Source organism: Juglans microcarpa x Juglans regia, chromosome 4S (assembly GCF_004785595.1).
Source record: "Juglans microcarpa x Juglans regia isolate MS1-56 chromosome 4S, Jm3101_v1.0, whole genome shotgun sequence".
NCBI lineage: Eukaryota > Viridiplantae > Streptophyta > Magnoliopsida > Fagales > Juglandaceae > Juglans > Juglans microcarpa x Juglans regia.
The window spans coordinates 8,713,920-8,732,310 of NC_054601.1; the positions used below are offsets into that span (position 1 = coordinate 8,713,920).

General features: G+C 36.5%; 3 protein-coding genes across 6 annotated transcripts; 1 reads left to right on the forward strand and 2 right to left on the reverse strand.

The window, feature by feature from the left end:
* Positions 1–8,177: 8,177 nt before the first annotated feature.
* On the reverse strand, positions 8,178–10,868 carry LOC121263320 (the record flags this gene model as incomplete). The annotated part of the gene is made up of 3 exons (XM_041166149.1): positions 8,178–8,598; positions 9,370–9,537; positions 10,482–10,868. Coding segments are annotated over 3 exons (762 nt in total), but the record flags the coding sequence as incomplete, so codon positions are not given.
* A 1,976-nt stretch (positions 10,869–12,844) lies between these two features.
* On the forward strand, positions 12,845–15,511 carry LOC121263319 (peptidyl-prolyl cis-trans isomerase A1). Of its 2 annotated transcripts, none has more exons than XM_041166148.1 (7): positions 12,845–13,090; positions 13,471–13,635; positions 13,799–13,940; positions 14,049–14,137; positions 14,226–14,280; positions 14,398–14,483; positions 15,108–15,511. In XM_041166148.1, exons 1-7 carry the CDS (start codon positions 13,028–13,030, stop codon positions 15,261–15,263), a joined length of 756 nt encoding a protein of 251 aa, XP_041022082.1. In that variant the 5' UTR covers positions 12,845–13,027; the 3' UTR covers positions 15,264–15,511. The 2 variants fall into 2 exon arrangements, with proteins under 2 accessions (XP_041022082.1, XP_041022081.1); XM_041166147.1 differs by having other exon boundaries at positions 12,846–13,090; positions 13,420–13,635.
* LOC121263318 (uncharacterized protein C24B11.05) lies at positions 15,503–18,153 on the reverse strand. Of its 3 annotated transcripts, XM_041166143.1 has the most exons (9): positions 17,963–18,153; positions 17,767–17,871; positions 17,574–17,642; positions 17,221–17,286; positions 17,041–17,138; positions 16,774–16,902; positions 16,373–16,678; positions 16,214–16,279; positions 15,503–15,786 (listed from the first exon to the last, which is right to left on the reverse strand). In XM_041166143.1, the coding sequence occupies exons 2-9, from the start codon at positions 17,777–17,779 to the stop codon at positions 15,637–15,639; spliced, it is 897 nt and encodes a 298-aa protein (XP_041022077.1). In that variant the 5' UTR covers positions 17,780–17,871; positions 17,963–18,153; the 3' UTR covers positions 15,503–15,636. The 3 variants fall into 3 exon arrangements, with proteins under 3 accessions (XP_041022077.1, XP_041022078.1, XP_041022079.1); XM_041166144.1 differs by lacking the exon at positions 17,767–17,871 and having other exon boundaries at positions 17,963–18,152; XM_041166145.1 differs by lacking the exons at positions 17,767–17,871; positions 17,963–18,153 and having other exon boundaries at positions 17,487–17,574.
* Between the last annotated feature and the right edge of the window lie 238 nt (positions 18,154–18,391).

Here is an 18,391-nt window from a genome sequence, read left to right on the forward strand (position 1 = left end):
AAATCCAACCAATTTTAAAATAAGAGGATAAATTTTTGAACAATAAAAAAATAATCCTTTAGTAAAAATACACTGAAATACGGGGTGTTACAATATGTTGCTCTAGAATTTTATTCTAGAGTCATCTCCCAATACGAGTCTAGTATGATGAGAGAACACCCCACATCCCCGACTAATATGCTTCCCTCTAGTACACCAACCCCCCCCCCAACTTCCATATTTGCAATAAATCACCAACTTCAATAGGGTTTTCAGTTTCGTATTATATCTCCACAACCATTTCTCAAGTAATGCCCTATTGAAAATCTTTAGCTTTTTAATGCCTAACCCTCCCAAAGAAAGTGGGGAACATACCTTATCCCATTTGATCAGATGGAATTTAAAGTCATCCCACATGCCACTTCAAAGGAAGTCCTTGTAAAGTTTGTCAACCAAGATCACCACTTTTGCTAGAATTGGGAACAGAGATAAAAAGAAAAAATACATTGGTAGATTAGAGAAAGTACTTTTGATTAAAGTGATATTGCCACCTTTCGACAAGTACAGTCTAAACTAGCCAATCTAGCAATACGGGGTGTTACAATATGTTGCTCTAGAATTTTATTCTAGAGTCATCTCCCAATACGAGTCTAGTATGATGAGAGAACACCCCACATCCCCGACTAATATGCTTCCCTCTAGTACACCAACCCCCCCCCCCCAACTTCCATATTTGCAATAAATCACCAACTTCAATAGGGTTTTCTGTTTCGTATTATATCTCCACAACCATTTCTCAAGTAATGCCCTATTGAAAATCTTTAGCTTTTTAATGCCTAACCCTCCCAAAGAAAGTGGGGAACATACCTTATCCCATTTGATCAGATGGAATTTAAAGTCATCCCACATGCCACTTCAAAGGAAGTCCTTGTAAAGTTTGTCAACCAAGATCACCACATTTGCTAGAATTGGGAACAGAGATAAAAAGAAAAAATACATTGGTAGATTAGAGAAAGTACTTTTGATTAAAGTGATATTGCCACCTTTCGACAAGTACAGTCTAAACTAGCCAATCTACGTTCAATCTTCTTAATTACTGTATCCCAAACTGATATAACCCTTAGAGTAGCCCTCAACAGTAAACCCAAGTAATTCATAGGAAGAGGGGAAACCTGGCATCCAAGAGTGTTAGCCAGATGCTAGATATTGTGAACATTACCAACTGGCACCAATTATGATTTGTTAAGATTCACTTTCAGAAAATCTCACCGTTGATATGCACCATTTAATCTACGAACATCATCTCTTCCCAAAACTACACCTCCCAAGCAAGTAAAGTAGGAAATCTCAGTTAACATGATCATAGGCATTTTCCATATTTAACTTACGTAGGACCCCCTGATTACCAGGTTTTTGTCTGCCATCTAGACACTTATTAGGGATGAGGACTAAATCTAGGATGCCTACCTCTTACAAATGCGTTTTGGGGTTTTATTATAATATTTCCCAACACCTCCATTAAGCGGTTTGCAAGCACCTTAGAGATGATCTTGGGAATTAGTGCTATAAATGTGGCATTAAGGCTCTTTTCAAATTTTTTAGCCATGACCAACTCCTAAAACACCTTCATTAAATCCCCCTTCACCACTTTCCAACAAGTTTGGAAGAATCCCATAGAAAATCCATCCGGCCCATGTGCTTTGTCTTTGGCCATTTTCCTTACCACATCGTAAACCTCCATCTCCTCAAAAGGCATCTCCAACCACAAGACGTTCTGTGGCTCAATATAATCAAAAGCTAAACCATCAAGCCTTGGCAGTCTCCCCATTTGTTTAGTAAGTAAGTGTTCAAAGAAATCAACAACATGATCTCTAATCATAAGGGCCTCGATACATGCTGCACCATCTATATTCATCTCAATGGTATTGGTTCTCCTGTGAGAGTTGGCCACTCTATTAAAGAATTTTGTACTTCGATCCCTACTCTCAACCACAAAGCTCTAGATTTTTGGCACCACGAGATCTCTTCTAGTAAAATAGCCATCTCTGATTCAGTAATCACCTCTGACTTCCGAGATAGTTCTTGCAAGAAAAGAGCCTGGCCCTCTTGATCCTCTCTAACTCCTGAAGATCTTCCAACATGGACTTCTTACGTTTACCTATGTTGCCAAAAGACTATGTGTTCCAAATCTTCCAATTATTTTTTAAAGATTTTAGTTTACCTGTAAGAATGAAACTAGGGGTTCCATGAAACTGATATGAGGACCACCATTGCCTAATCTTATCCACAAAACCTTCAGTTTTCAGTCACATATTTTCAAATTTAAAATACCGATGCCCTCCTTGGATACCACCACAATAAGCAAAATAGAAAAATGATCCAAGCACAGACGAGGCAATCTCTTTTGACATACTTCTGGATACTGAGCTTTCCAATATGAGGAAATTAAAAATATGTCCAATCTAGATCACGTATGATTATTTGACCATGTGAATGCCCCTCCCATGAGAGGGATGTCCTCCATATTCAAGTCGAAAATAAATTTCAAAAATTCTGTCATTGTTGGTCAAATTCTACAATCTCTTGGATGTTCACTTGGAAATCGTATAACGTTAAAATCCTCACCTATACACTAGGTAGTTTCCACCAGCTATGTACTCCAGCTAGTTCTTCTTATAACATACTTCTATTGTTGTCAAAATCCATAAATACCAGCAAAAGGCCACATAAAGTTGTCTTCCACACTTCTAAAAGAGCATGCCACTGTGTACTCCCCTCTAAATTCCTCTATTTTCTCCATCACTCTTCTATCCCACATCACTAACACACATCCCGAAGCCCAATCAAATGCAAGATAAGCCCAGTCCACATATGTACAGCTCCATATACTTTGAATAATTCTTCTTGTGATATATTTCAATTTAGTTTCCTGTAAACATACGATGTCTGCCCTCTACTCATGAAGTAAATTTTTTATACGAATATGTTTATTTGCCTCATTAAACCCTCAGACATTCCAAGAAATAATTTTGTTCTTCAAAAAACAGGTGTTATTCCCTTCCCTTTAGAGCTCTCTTAACTTGCATTGCCCTCATAGTTAAGAGACCACGTTAGCCTCTTTAGCTCCCTTTGTTTTTTTTAATCTGATTTCTTAAGATGAGTATGACCAGTTTCAATGACTGTAAGCAATGCCATAAATTGCTCCTCAAAACCTTCACACTCAATTCCTACAAAATATTGAATTTCCTTTACCTTCTGCAGAACCCAATCTAAGACATTAGACTAATCTGGAAGCATACAGTTAAGGGGTATGGGCTCCCCTTCCCTATTAGCCCACTACAAAACTAGCGGTTTCCTCAGCTCACCCTCTTCAAAAAAAATCTCATGCTCTCATTCCGAGAAGCCCTGTATCGGGATAAAGCTCCAAGAATTCCATTCATCTACACTCATGTCCCTTTTTTCTGCTAAGAACAAGTTTCAGATTTCATCTATATGCTGCGTTGCCTTCGTAGGAAGGTATACTGTCGAAGAATTGGTAGCAACCTCTTGTCACTCATCGGCGATGTCTGGCTAAGATGCACCAGAGATCCAACACACAATGGTGAGGAGCCGTCATGTGCTGTTTCAGAGACTTGTCGTCGCCTTTAACATCTGAGCCTCCGTCAAAGGCTCCTGAGTCTGTTGCGCGGTTGACGAAGCTTTTTTCGATGAGGGTACCAAACTCCCACCGGTCGAGGGCCTAAGGTCACCCCTTGGCTTGATTCGCCACATGGGCTGGGTCCCGTTAGATTCTTTCCCTACGTGTTGCCCCACTGGCTGAGGCCCAAACACACAGCCTACCTACGTCGTATTTCCCAAACACACAGCCTACCTACGTCATATTTGTATGCCCAGTTGGTAAAACAGTATTGGGTCCAATAGAAGCTAAGCCCAAACCCACGTTTCCCCTTTTTAGTTGCCCATCTTGTATAACCCTTCTAGGTCCCCTCATCTCCAATCAGGCCCATTTCCAGCCCATTTTTCTCCTCTTCATACTGTAATAACATCTCCACTTTCTATTGCAATTTGATCAATTATGTCCTCAAGTTTAGAAGCGTACATTGTACGTCCCCCACTGCCATGGCTTTGCCAACGACGTGCCTGTCGCCGCAACTCTTCCATAGTGTACTGGTTGTACCTGCAGTATAAGGAGCTCTGCCTCCCCCATGCCCATTGCCTTGTCTTGCATGGGTTCCTCTCCTAATGTCGCTACCAACTGCCATGACATCGTTGTCTCTGCCCTGAACCCCTTCGCGAGGTTTCGTCGTCTCCAACACCTTCCTATATGAGTGTTGTTTTGGTTGACCCACTGCCACCACCTGCCCCATAGTTGTCCCTCCTCTATTCTAACTAATACCTTTCCCTTCAGTCACAACCTCCCACAGTGCCTTTGCCAACCTCCTCCATCCCTGACCCTCCTTCTCCTCAGGTATGAAGATAAAACTATGCCTGCTACCACCATCATACTCCATTAGTGCCATGTATCAACCGCAAATATTTGAATATCTCTGTGCTATGAAGCTGCAATTTCCTTCCCTTACCGTGGTGTAGAAGTAGAGGTGTAAGACTATTGCTTCGGACCAAAAAAATCGACTCGGCCGAATGGTTTGGTCCGAACCGGACCAGATTGATAGTCTTATTGTTCGATCTTTAAGCGTGGTTTTTTGGACCGGACTTAGACCGACCGACCAACCGACTGAATATATTATTTAAATATTATATATATTATATTATTAAATTAATTATGTAATTTTCATGCAAGGGATCACCAATGAACATATATACAATGAGATTATTTAATATTCATTAACTATATATAAAATATTAAAGAGATCACTTAATTTTAATTTTCCTAATTTAATTAATTTCTTATATTAATTTTTTGTCAAAAAAGAAAAAGAAAAATGAGGAAAAAAATGTTCATGGACCAAATCAGACCGAATGGACTGACTGTTCCAATCCGGCAAAAATGATGAATCGAAATTTTCAACCCGTGACCTCTCCCAAACCGAACCTGGTTGGACTAGACCGGTTACACCCCTATGTAGAAGTCATTTCTTCCTTCTTTTAAATACCATTCTAGAGTTTTAGCAACCCATTGCACCATGGGCAACTCCAACCTCAACAGCTACACCACCTTTCAATTTTTCTCAGTAATACATTGAGAACTCCCTTCCTTTGAAATTGAGAAAACCTTGGATTCTATAACTAATTTTAAGGAATCTCATTACGAGAACACCTATAAACACTAAAAACAATCACAATCTTCCTCAACAATTACATTGTGTTATGTATCTGTTACCAGATTAAATCTTTGTAAAAAAAATGATTTTTCGCACTTCATTGTTAGATAAGAATCCTCTCCATTTCAAATAAAAATGAATAATATCGATTTTAATATAAAAACATGACATTTGAGTAAAATGATGAGGTTTTAATCAAATTAAGTTCGTATGGATAATTTATTGTATTATTACAACAAGATGACCTGGCAGGTATTCCAAAGAAGGGAATAAGTATTCCACTTCTAAATAAGTGTTGATTACATGCATAAAATCATGATTTCGGATATATATATATATAATATATATATATATAAAGTAACGATAAATACAAGTTCTAAATAGATAAGTCTCGTATAAATTTTTTGTATAAATATAGGTCTCACTATAAATGAAAATATTTTTTTATACCATTTCACGATGGGATCTATTTTTTTAAAAGAAAAAAGCTACGGAGAAGTGATCTATTTAAAACTTATAAGAATCATTTCTTAATGGTCATGGATTACGTCTCGGTTAATAAAGAGAAGAAAAAAAAAGAATATTATAATGATGCTGCCCGAATATGCAAGACAAAACTCCACAGGCACATTGACGTTGTTGACCAAACCCACTTGGATAAAGACGACAAAGAAGCAAAACCCCTTTGGTCCCCCATCTCTACTCTTTTCAACGCTATTTATTTAGAATAGATCTTGCCGATCCCAAATTATTATTATATTTTCATATATTAATGTTTTTAATATAATAATAATAATAATAATAATAGTAATAATAATATCATAAATTTGTGAAGATTGATGAGAGTTAGCTGAAATGGGCATCTCCAACCAAAATTTAAGCCCACAAAATTATTTTAATTTATTTGGGATTTGGAGGGTACAGTTCATATCCATCAAGATTCAAGCCATTTAAATGAAACAAAAACTGCAAGTAAAAAATTGACATTTAGGATAAATAAATACAAATAAGAAAAGATTGAAAAAAAAGGGGTAACTATTAAAATAGAAAAATATTAAACATATTCAAGAAAAATTTACTTCTTCACATGTTAGTTATTAATAAGTTAAAAATCATGAAATTTAAAATTTAAAATTTGAATTTCAAATGAAAGCTAACAAAATAAGTCTTGTAAGTAAAAATATAAGTATATGTAGTATTATTCTTAAAAATAATACTAGATACCGTTTTAGGGTGTGCAAGCACCGCTCACTTTGAAAAAAAATAGGGACCACCATAAAAAAAAAAAATCATCTAGGTTCTAAATTTTTGTACTTTTTTGGAGTGTTCGAGACTTACAAATCCCAAGATTGTAAATATTATCTTTTATTAAAAAAAAAAAGGTGATTAAGCCTCAAAAAATTAAGAGAAAAAAGATAATTATTTTTAAAGGTTTTATTTTCTTTCAGGTTTACATCAACTTTTTATGGGTTGGATTAAATTGATATCAAAGAGGGCCATTTATTTGATTTTCTTTTTAAATAATAATAATAATTTGATTGGAGTCGTTCCAAAATGAGTTATCAAGCCTTCTTCTACAGGGAAGAAAAGGAAAGGAAAAGAGCCGATATCTATCTGGACTGGAGAGAGATGAGTGGTCCAGAATGGAGAAGAGGTAGGGATGAGAAATGCAGATGAGCCCTTTTTGTCACAGATCAATTGGTAGATATTTAGTTGATTTTTAATCGCCAAAAAGTAGATAGGTTATGACTAATATGTGCTACGATATCATGATGATTACCTCCAATTTGGTCTAAAACCATCATCATCATAACAAACAAAGGTTTCTGACCCAAGGCCACAAACCACATCTGCATTTACATGGTAGTGTGAGACCAGGGTCTACTGCTTATAAGTTTGTATGAAAGATACATTCATCACAAAATTCAGAGGGATTAGCTCAAGTGGTGAAGATCTTGATCTTAGGATATTACTCTCTTCAAGATCTAAAATTCAACATCTTATGAGTACAAACAATCCTTTGAAGCCACATCTCCAGTAAAAAGTCAGCGATTTAACCAATTCCGTGTATAGAAACTTTCAAAGGCATGATGCATGGGACCGGGATTTACTCTGTGCATGGATGGGTTCGAAAGAGCCCTTCTTTGGAGAGGTTTTCTAACATAAAAAAAGAAAAAAAATTTCTTCACAAAATCTTTAATAGAAAAGAATTTGATTTACATTTTCTTGTAAATCTTATTGTGTCAGAGGTGTGGACACTGGTAAAAATACGACATTTTTTTAAGAGAAAAAGATTGTCCATATGGATTATCTGGTGAAACTCATGCTCAAGATAGCTGGACATACATCAATTGAAAGACCATAGACCATGACTCAAGCTCATCTCTAATGAGAAAGCGCATGACTTGAGTCTATGTACATGACATGGTGCCTAAAAATATTTGTACAAGTCCAAGACATTCATATAAGCCTTGTGCAACATCTTTAATAGGAGTAAAACTCACATGAAAAAAATTTACTTGTATATAGCATCACTCCTAAACTATATATTATAATCACTTGTCTCAAGCTGCACTTCTTTTATGTTGGTCATGTGAATAATAACTTCACATGAATTTCAATTTTCTTTGCTCTTTTTGCTTCTTAGTTATTTATTTGTTTACTTTTTATTTATCCTATGTTACATATAATGATATGTGCTCAACGATCTTATATGAGGAACCCATATTTTCTAATTCTCAGTTATGTTAGGTCAAACAATTTAATGAAACACTAATGATTATAAACCCCATGACTCATATAAAGACTCACCCAAATTACAATGTAAAGCATTTTAAAAGAGATATTGAACACTTTCTAAATAAGGAAAATCAATGAATTCTATAGACACTAAGAATCATCATTACGTATAACATCGAGCAAAACACTTGCATTCAAGATACACTTATAAAATGTGTATCAAAATGCTTAAAAAAATAAAACATCTCGTAAACTTATTGTACATTGTAATATTCTAACTCTGGTTTTTTTTTTTTTTTTTGAGTAATATTCTAACCATGCTAGCAATTAACATATAACGTACTTGAAGAGGACATACTTACAGGAAACAAATCCAAACAAATTGCTAATGTTAACGAACATGCAGAGTGTTGCGAACTGCCTTCTGTGCTTCTTCACGGATGCTCATAAGGTTCAGTTTAATCTCCTTGCAGAGTCTACCTTCAACGAGCCGAACAGGCAACCATAGCTTTGGCTTTACATCAACTAAGTATGAAAGAGTTGTATAGAATTGTTGGAGTACCAAGGAATCACTATCTTCATCTCTTCCACTATTGGACTACATCACCCATTGTTGTTGAAACTGTAAGTTTTCAATATGCTACACTAATTCTGCTTGATTTAATCAACTGTGAACACATTAAAGAATTGCAATGCAAGTTCGATATCTATGGCTTCATGTTCATTATAATTTTTCCAATTATTATTTGAAAGCCCAGAATCCAGATCAATGATGGGAGTGCTATATGTCAGTCCAATCAACCATGAACTATAAAATATTTTCTAATCTTGAAAAAACCCAGAAAATGGTATAAACACAGTAATACTTCATGAGTAAATAAAAAGATACATGCAGCTTGACCGTGTTTTTTTTTTTTTTTTTCCTGATGATCATAGTTCCTAGACATAGATTATCTTGGTTCGAGTTCTATGCTAGGATGTAACATTCACCTGCTAAAGGCCAGCTATGAGCTCTGATGAACGTTGCCAGAATGTAGAAACAATAAAACAAAATATTTTACTGGACATTGCTGGGATGTAGAAATAAAACATCAACAAAATATGTATGCAGCTTAGCTGGTGAAGTTTGTTGGAGCAAGTTTCCAAGTTAGGATGCAATCTTTGCCTGCTATCAATGCGTGTGTATTTTTAATTTTTTAAGTATATATATTTTTAACTTAAAAGCACTTCTTTCCTAAGCATGTTGTGTGATTGATTCTATATAGCATTGGAAATATATACTAGCTTTAAGAAATAATTGAGAGAATTTAGATAGAGAGTCAACAAAATTTACACAGTAGGTGCCCAAAGACATTATATCAACATGTACCTGTTCAATAGACCATTTTCCTTCAAAGAGTTGGAAGTCTCCTTCGACCATTTTAAACTCAATATCACGCTTTTGACCAGAAGGAAGGCTCTCAAGTTCTTTCTCATAACAATCTACAATTCCTTTCGCATTAAACTTCAGCCCAAATGCCAGGTTTTGCTGTCCAATCTGTTTAAAGGTTGCAACAATTTGACGTAGGATTAAAAAGAAAAGTAGACTTGATGGGAAAACGTATTTGAATATGAGTTCTTCAGTCTAGGTTGCATAACAATATCAGAGTGTGCTAAAGAAAGTATTTGAAGATTGATTCAAGAAAAAAATTAAATTAAATTAACACAATCACGCACATCAAATAACCTATGCAATCAATGAGAGGTGGGGTACACTCAAGTTTCACTTGCAAGGACCTTAGTCGTTCAATTGTCAAATTATCGGAGCTAAAGCAATAACAGTCCTCAAAAAATATCATTCATCATTATCTACATGCGTCCTCACTCAAAAGAATCATCCTGCATAACATTTTTGCATTGATTACATAAACTTGTCAAAAACCAGTATACGGAAGGTACACCTAGACAAGGAAGTCCACTATAAGAGGCAAGAGGGACGCTACTTCAGAATCGATATTTAGAGGTGAAAGCAAGGTCAATCCCGCAAGGACTTTCATACCTGCTGACAGCCTTATGGCTAGATTGCTCCCTCGAACATTTGACAGTTCGTAAAGAACCCAGAACGTTCGTTATTCCATTTCAAACCGGTGCAGATTCTTAATTAACCTAAAAACCTCTGTCTAGGTAATGCAGAGATTCTTGAACGGTGTCGTTAAGACTCCCCTCCCAATTATCGTTTCAATTAAAGTTCATATCGGTATTTATAAGTGAAGATGGAGATTTTTATATTTTTTTGCTTTTGACAATCTTATGACGGGTTTTCTATTATCCACAAAATCATCAACAGCAATTTCAAACTGAGTACTCAGAAGTACAAATTACCAAATAACTCAGCGAATTTTGAAAAATATAACCACGGGTGTACATTTTTTCAAATGAAGTATTAAGATCAAACAAAACAAACAATAAAGAACAGAAGAAATGCGAAGGTGAGATGATGACCTGAAAAAGTCGAGCGTAATTGTGAGTCTTTTGGAGCAACTGGCTGAGGGCGAGACCGGGAATGAAATCAGACAATCTCTCGTAATCAGTGAGAATATTCCAAATGGTGTGAAGGGGTGCGTCAATGGCAATTCTGGATCGAATTCTGCGAGTATTCTTGCCGAGCTTCTCTATCTCAATGCACAAACCATCCCTAGGTTCCGATTTCTCCTCCTCCTCCTCCTCCTCCCCTTCCCCCGCCTCCTTCTCCTCTAGCGAAGAAGAATAGTCGCCAACATCAGAATCATCGCTACCCAAGTCGACGTTTGAACTCGAAGAGCAATATAAATGAAGTACGAACTTTGGGGAGAGAGACTTTTCCTTGGAGCAGCAAGAATAAGGGAGGTTTTACTTAGTGAGGCAGAAGCAGCAGCAGTACAGAAGATGAGCGGCGGGGAAGGCAACGACTCAAACAATGAGACCATCGGAAAGGCCCGCATATTGCTTCCTCCCGGCCACAGCCACCTGCCACACAGCACAGCTACAACCATAGCCAACCCAACCCAAAATCTCTGTATTCTTATCCCTCTCTCTATTTATCGGGTTCGTTTGGAACCGAAACTTATTTCTAACTCATCCTAATTCAACATTTCAATATTTTTAAATTTCAACACAAAATATAATAAATAATTTAATTTTTTTAAATTTTAAAATAATAATAATATTAAAAAATAATATTCTAACAATATTTTATCATCTCAACCCAATCTAACTCAATTCAGTCCAATATCCAAACCTAACCTAACGGATTTTATTTTAAAATTTTCCTTTTCTTAATATTTTTGGAATTGAAAATTTCTATTTACAAGTATGACACGTAATAAAGTGTTTTTATGATTTAATTTGATTTTGAGTTAGTGATGTGCAGTATATTCATAGATGGAGTCACTGTTCGGAACACGTTTTCCACGTTATTTACCGATGCACTCTACCTACAATAGAGAAAGTTGGCGGCCTAGAATACTTGAAATATCTTCGATGCTTAGGTCAATAATACATAAAAAATGTGTCATAAAAGCTCCGAATACCCAATTACCTGAAGTATTACCTTTGTATCAATATATATGGGTAGAGGAAATAGTTGATAAGTACCAACTATAAGCTTGATCCTCTCATTGTTCTTATTGGCTCAACTCGATAATCATAAGAAGAGGGTGGGTTTATCCTAACGTACTTGCCTTATCATCTTGTCTAATCCCGTACGGCGGTTATCTCATGTGTTCGTATTGGTCTCTAAGATTCGAGCAATTAATCCCTTCTCGTTTAGGGCTCACATCCAACGGACTTTCTGATTAGGCCTGTCCTTTTCGGGGGCTATAAGGGTTCCTCTACATTGAATTTTATCTATTTATTCGCGCATGATTAAGGTTTCGTTTGGTTACTCAAGTCATCTCAACTCATTATTACAACTTTTTCAAATTTCAATACAAAATATAATAAACAATTCAATTTTTTCAAATCTCAAAATAATGATAATATTAAAAAATAATATTCTAATAATATTTTATCATCTCAACTTAACTTAACTTAACTCAGTTCAATATCCAAACACAATCTAAAATTAAAAAGTAAACTTCATTGTCTTGAAGTTTGGTGACTAGAAGCCTACCATTTTTATAAACACCAATTACCCTACCTCTATGCTTAACCCTAAATAATAAAAGAGAGATGGTATGTTTACATTTAAAAAAATATAAAGAAAATATAAGATGTCTTTTGATTTTTTGCTTGTGTTTGTGTTTTTAAAACTACCCATTGTTGTAATGTTTGAAAAGATAATTATTTTGATAATTGCGTTTGTTAAAATAATACAGACAACTTGAGTAGAAAAAGATTTTGTAAAAGAAAAATATTTGGTTCAAAAAAAGATTTCATAAAATTGAAGTTCAATGACTTTTAGTATATCATATTCTAAATATATTTTTACTTTCAAATATATCTAAAATATCATATTTAGTCACGTCAGTTTATAAATTTTATTTTTATTAATTTTTTTATTTATAAATCTAGCACTTTAAAATGTTTTTAAAATTAATTTTAACATTTTATAGTTTTATAGAAGTTATTGATCCACCAATAATCAGATCAAAATTAGATGATCAACGAACAAGAAGAATCCTTGCTCGAGGACTATTTACGATTCAAGAACGATATTCCCTAGGCTTATAGTGTGGGCTGGGGGCCTATTGCGAAGAATTTGAAGACCCCGTCTGAAGAATCGATGTGCCGTTGGGCCCCGTGCAAATCCACCCGTGCGCACAACTGCAAAACGTGGATGTTAACGACAAACACGACAAAGGCCTCTAAAACCCCCAATCTCCCACGTCTCAACTCACACATAGGAAGGGGTAGGGTGTCTGTGCCGCTCTTCTTTTCTACCCTCCTTTCTCTTTTATCTATCCTATCCAAAGGTTTACTTCTGCTGTAGCCGAGAGAGCTGAGAGACCATCAGAACTCTATTCTGTTTGAGGCATTTCCTGCTGTAGCTAAACCCAACAGTCAGCCTTATGGCCTCTGCTGTCCCAATGCAAAGGGTGCCTTGCCAGAGCACTCCGCCTTCTCTTTTCCAGGTTCTTTTTATTTCCATTTTCTCCTCAAATCCCAATCCTTTCACCCTTATTTACTAATCAGATCCGGTCGACTCAAACCCGAGTGCGCTTTAGATTTGCAGTCAAAGTTATAGACTTATTTGTGCTACCCTTTGCTTGTTCTTTGCGCTCTCAACCATTTTTCTTTTATTTGAGTGCTTCGTAGGAAGAAATAGATTAATCTCGGCATTATGTTGCAGAGATTGTTTGCTTTGATACACGTACATGAAATGCACTTCTAACTTTGAACTGGGTTGTTTTTTAGCCGTTGTTCTCCCTGTGACTAATCCGAGCATTGTTTGTCTTTTCAGGGTAGTTATAACCAAAGTATGTTTAATGTGCGCATGCCACATGTTATACAGGGTTCTACGCATTTGCAATCAGGCTACTCCCAAGTTCCTACTTTGAGCTGCCCGGCAAGAGCATTGGCATCTAGGTCTTGCTATGCCTCAAGTTTTCCCGTCATTCGACTTTCTAGAGCACTTTCAATTAAGTCCCGAAGAATGGTTTGCAACTCAATGGCAGCTGTAAGAGCTTTATCTAGTCACTGTGCTTTTGGTACTAGTTAATGTTATGATATTCCAGCATTTTATGTTGTCATGTCAAGAAATAGTTCCTGTAATCTTTGTATCTATTCTTGTATAATTGGTAATCTGGTCTTGCTATCTTATATTTGCCATGTTATTTTAGGATCTAGAACTGCAGGCCAAAGTGACAACCAAGTGCTTCTTCGATGTAGAAATAGGGCTTGAACCTGTAGGTAGAATTGTAATTGGCCTCTTTGGAGAAGTTGTTCCCAAAACTGCTGAGAATTTCCGAGCCTTATGCACAGGCAAGCTTTGTTCACATTTGTCCAAGTTTGCGTTATTAATGTTGTTGGTGGTGTTATTATTGCTGTTATGGCGCGCTTTAAGATGAAATTTTAAAAATCTACATACAGGAGAGAAAGGTTATGGTTTCAAAGGATGCTCCTTTCACCGTATTATTAAAGACTTCATGATCCAGGGAGGGGACTTCACCGAAGGAGATGTAGTTTCCTCTCTTTCTCTCTCTCTCTGAAATAGAAAGGTAGGTGCTTTGACACTAAGCCAAAAATTGTGGTGCATACTGGCTGCAGGGAACAGGAGGAATCAGCATCTATGGATCTAAATTTGAAGATGAGAGCTTTGCCTGTATGTGCTTATCATCTTTATCTTTCTTCATAAAAGAAGAGATCGAGTTAGAGATTTTGGGTAGCTCTGTGAATGGACTTCAATTTCTGTACTGATTAGTATCACACTTAATTGCAGTGAAGCATGTCGGGCCTGGTGTTTTGAGCATGGCAAATGCGGGTCCTGATACCAATGGGAGCCAATTTTTCATTTGCACAGTAAAGGTGAGCTGCTGCTGCCCCTCTCAATCTGTTTGATGCATTTGTAATTTCATTATTTTTACTTTTAAGAGCCAGATTGCCATCTTAGTTCACAGCAGTTTTAGACATTACTGCAGTAATGTTTGATCAGAATGTGTTATGGCAACCTGAAAATATGTTTTACCCCCTGATTGACATTCTTATGGCAGTAAGGCTGAACATTAGTATTTTATCCTTGAGAGTTTTGAAGCCTCCCCTCAAGGCAAGGCTGGAGGCATAATCTTTACTCGCTGGTCAAAATACCAAAAGGCAGAGACCTTGAATGGATGGCCTCAACTCAAATAACGTTACACCTGAATAAGACAGGAGAATTATTTCTTGAGTTTTATTTATTATCCTGTAACTGTGTTCTGATCAGGTTGAAAGATATTAGCTTTTAACTGGGCCCCTATCCTTCTTATAAGCAGATGTGTACAGTACTGATTGCGTCTTTCCCATTTACTTGCATGTTTGCTAATCTCATGGCATCATACAATCCCTTTGTTTCACTGGCAATCTAAATGGTTATACTGAATTCTGCGTTGGGTTAAGTTTGTTCCCTATGGCTTTTACTCCTAATAGATGACATTCTGAATTTGCTTAATGTAGACTCCATGGTTGGACAATCGCCATGTTGTGTTTGGGCATGTTATTGATGGAATGGATGTTGTGAGGAAACTGGAATCCCAGGAGACAAGCAGGGCAGATACTCCTCGGGTGCCATGCAGAATTGTCAATTGTGGAGAGCTGCCTAAAGACGGCTAATTCATCTGTTGAGTCATTGTGCCCCTTGGTTTCTTTGTTTCTTTTTTCCTAATTAGTGTTGACCGTGCAAATCAGTAAGCAAGCAATCCTGTACCCCTGATATTATTAGTGTTGGATGAGGAAAATTCAGATGATTTTCGATTAGCAAGCAGTTGAGGAGCATGTATTATTATTATTATTATTATTATTATTATCATCATCATCAGGATGACAGGATGGATCCAAATAAGAAAGAACACTTTGGAGAATATGATCTTTGTATCCTTTACCCTTTTGGTGAGATTGTAAGAAGCTTTTAACATAGGGAATTCTGCAGTCACTTTACTTACAATGTTGTATGGGAAGTTTACATAATTGTGTGGCTAAGGGGAAACTATGCAAGGATAACGGTTGCAACAGCACTGGGCTGAATAACCTGCACAATCTGTCCTCCTCCTTCCCATATTTCAGGTAGTGCTTCTTTGATATTGTGGATACTTCTCAAGGCATGGTCTGCACCGGGCACCAGTGTTGAGCTCCCCACCTGCCATCAATATTCTCGCTTTGATTAAATGGAAACAGCACTTACTCTATTTACTCATATCCAAATGCAGTAGAGATCGAATCCATTAAATCTTATTTCCTCCTAAAGCCCCATCTATTATTGTAGCATAGCAGGTCTAGTTGCTGAACAACACGTAAATCTTCGTTCTAAATCTTGTCATCTTTTGTCACACTTACCAATGGGACATTTTAAGTGGTTTCTTACTGATAACATGCCAACATGTTGCCATATGAGAAATCATATTTTGAGGAAGTCTTCATATTTAATTTCGTTTATACATATAATTCTCCAATTTCAATATATGTATAACGATAAGATGAGAATGGTTGTGAAAACAAACGAAACCTAAGTTCCGTTGTTTTGCAAACTTGCAGGCCTTCACAATATAGAGTAACTCAGGACTTACGATAACAGTATGGAGTCCGGCTGCTTTCCCACTAGCAATATTTCGAACACTGTCATCAAAGAAAATCTGAGAAAGCAAAAGAAATCTTTATTTCTTAATCCGACAATGTTTAAACCAGCCACTAATAGTTTTCAATCTGAGATGTGCTTTGAATATTACTGTTTTATTCGGGTCAATGTTTGCTGTTCGAATGGCAGCTTCAATGGCTTCCACAGATGGTTTGCAGAGGACTCGGGACTTGGAGCTGAAACTTCTACCATCAGTTAAACTTAAACCAGTGGCATTGGCCTCAGAGGCTCCTCCGGTGAGGGCTGCATCACCATGATCTAGTACATTATTGCAATCAGCAACTGGTTCAAGGGGAGGGTTAAGCGTTTCAAAGCAAATGATGCCTTCAAAACAATCTTCCAAACCCAACCTGCTGAGAACTTGAGCTGTATGTGCTTTATCAGCATTAGTGAAGATCTGAAGAACCAGCAGAAACAAGCTTAGAATTTACCCTTTTTTGCAGTCCTTTTTCATGAATTCTTTGTGAAAGAGCAAAAAAGTTTTGGACATACAATTTTACGCTTTTGTGGCAGAGAAAGTAGAAGGTTCCTTAAAGCTGGATCGGGCTTAAGAACCTCGTAGGGTAGTCTTCCATGGACATAAGCATGAAACTCATCGTTGTCAAATTCATAACCAAGAGCCTGGAAGGAAAGACCCAAATTTGTCAGCTTTCGACCATATCAATAAGGAACAAAGTAGCATTAGTTAAAAAAAATCTTAAGATATTGACAGGAAAAAAAAAAAGAGAGTAGTTTTTGGAGAAACCCATCTCTGTTTACCTTCAGGCCGGCCATTGTTGTCCCGTATTCCTTGTACAATTCCAAGCACAACCTTGGTACGTCAGCTTCTTCCATATGCAAATGTTGTAACATGAACCCTACATTTCAAGAAAGCTCCATTTTACTGTCACCTTAATTGTATTATAATTTATCCAACATAAATGTAATTAACAGTCATACCTTCGATGTTCTTGCGGCAAGCCAAGTTGAGACCTGTGCTCATGGGGTACAGAGTATCATCCATATCTGCAGAACATGTTTCGTACCCAAAATATATTAACATATACATAAACAGCTTATCATCTTGAAGAGGATTCGTTTTATCATGAAAAATGCACTTTTATGTTAAAACTTTCAATCTCTTATCTAACAGCTGGTTGATCGAAACACGAAATTTGCTCAGTTTATCCTTTTTTTTTTTTTTTTTTTTTGAGAAAAGGTTGGACCTTTCCTTTCAGTATTTCTGTTTTGAGCTAGTGGGAAACAACCATCAAAGCAATGCAACTTTTTTCTTCGTAGAACAGTACACTAACCAAAGAGCAAGCACTCGTATTTGGCTCCATGAATGGTTTTCCCAACAGAATCCATCTTCAAGAATATATCTGCAAAATAAGACTGTGATTATAATAATCTGTTTACAAAATCCTATTCCTTAAAGCTGCCTTCCCCTATCAAAGCAACGAGGCCGAAAATTTGGGGTTATTTATAGAGAGGAAGAACACATACAGTCCCTTATCATGCAAATATCCAGAAGATCCTGCAGTGATGAACATGTGGCCCCATCTAGAAATTACCCATTGCTTTTCCAATTTTGAGAATCATTAACCACAGCTAGTACAATAAAACTCATTAATTAAAAAGCATACAACTATGGCAAGAAAAGGAGAAGATGGAAGAGTGTGATGAATAAGAAGTAAAAAACCTTTGAGAAAGCACTTCCTAAATTTAATGAGAAGAAAGAGAAATGCCCGATGAACTCATGTCAAGAAGTGCAACGAAAGAGCATAAAAAAGGTTAAAGGCTCAAAGCTTCCAACTTAATACAATTGACAACCGAATCTTCCCACAGTTGGAAGCAGAGCTGGCCCAAAAGGTTGGCTAGGCGGCTTCAGGCAATTGCCTAGTTCCCTCCCATGTAAGGGTCCAAAATTAAATATTGGTTCTCGTTTTTTAATGAAGTGTTAGAAAAAAGGAGGAGGGCTTCCGGTGTAGTGAGAAACGGACTCGTTTGGTTATTTAGGTGAAACGAGATGGGATGAGAGTTGATTAAAATATTATTAGAATATAATTTTTTAATATAATTTTTATTTTAAAATTTGAAAAAGTTGAATTATTTATTATATTTTTTGTGA

Excerpts from the sequence above, each read along its gene's own strand:
- LOC121263318 (XM_041166143.1), bottom strand. Across the intron at positions 17,139-17,220 it reads TTGCCGCAAGAACATCGAAG|GGTTCATGTTACAACATTTG; the intron begins GTATGACTGTTA and ends CTTGAAATGTAG. Across the intron at positions 15,787-16,213 it reads CCGGACTCCATACTGTTATC|GTGGGGAGCTCAACACTGGT; the intron begins GTAAGTCCTGAG and ends TATTGATGGCAG.
- LOC121263319 (XM_041166147.1), top strand. The coding sequence starts at position 13,028 with ATGGCCTCTGCTGTCCCAATGCAAAGGGTGCCTTGCCAGAGCACTCCG. Across the intron at positions 14,281-14,397 it reads TGAAGATGAGAGCTTTGCCT|TGAAGCATGTCGGGCCTGGT; the intron begins GTATGTGCTTAT and ends ACTTAATTGCAG. Across the intron at positions 14,484-15,107 it reads TTTTCATTTGCACAGTAAAG|ACTCCATGGTTGGACAATCG; the intron begins GTGAGCTGCTGC and ends TGCTTAATGTAG.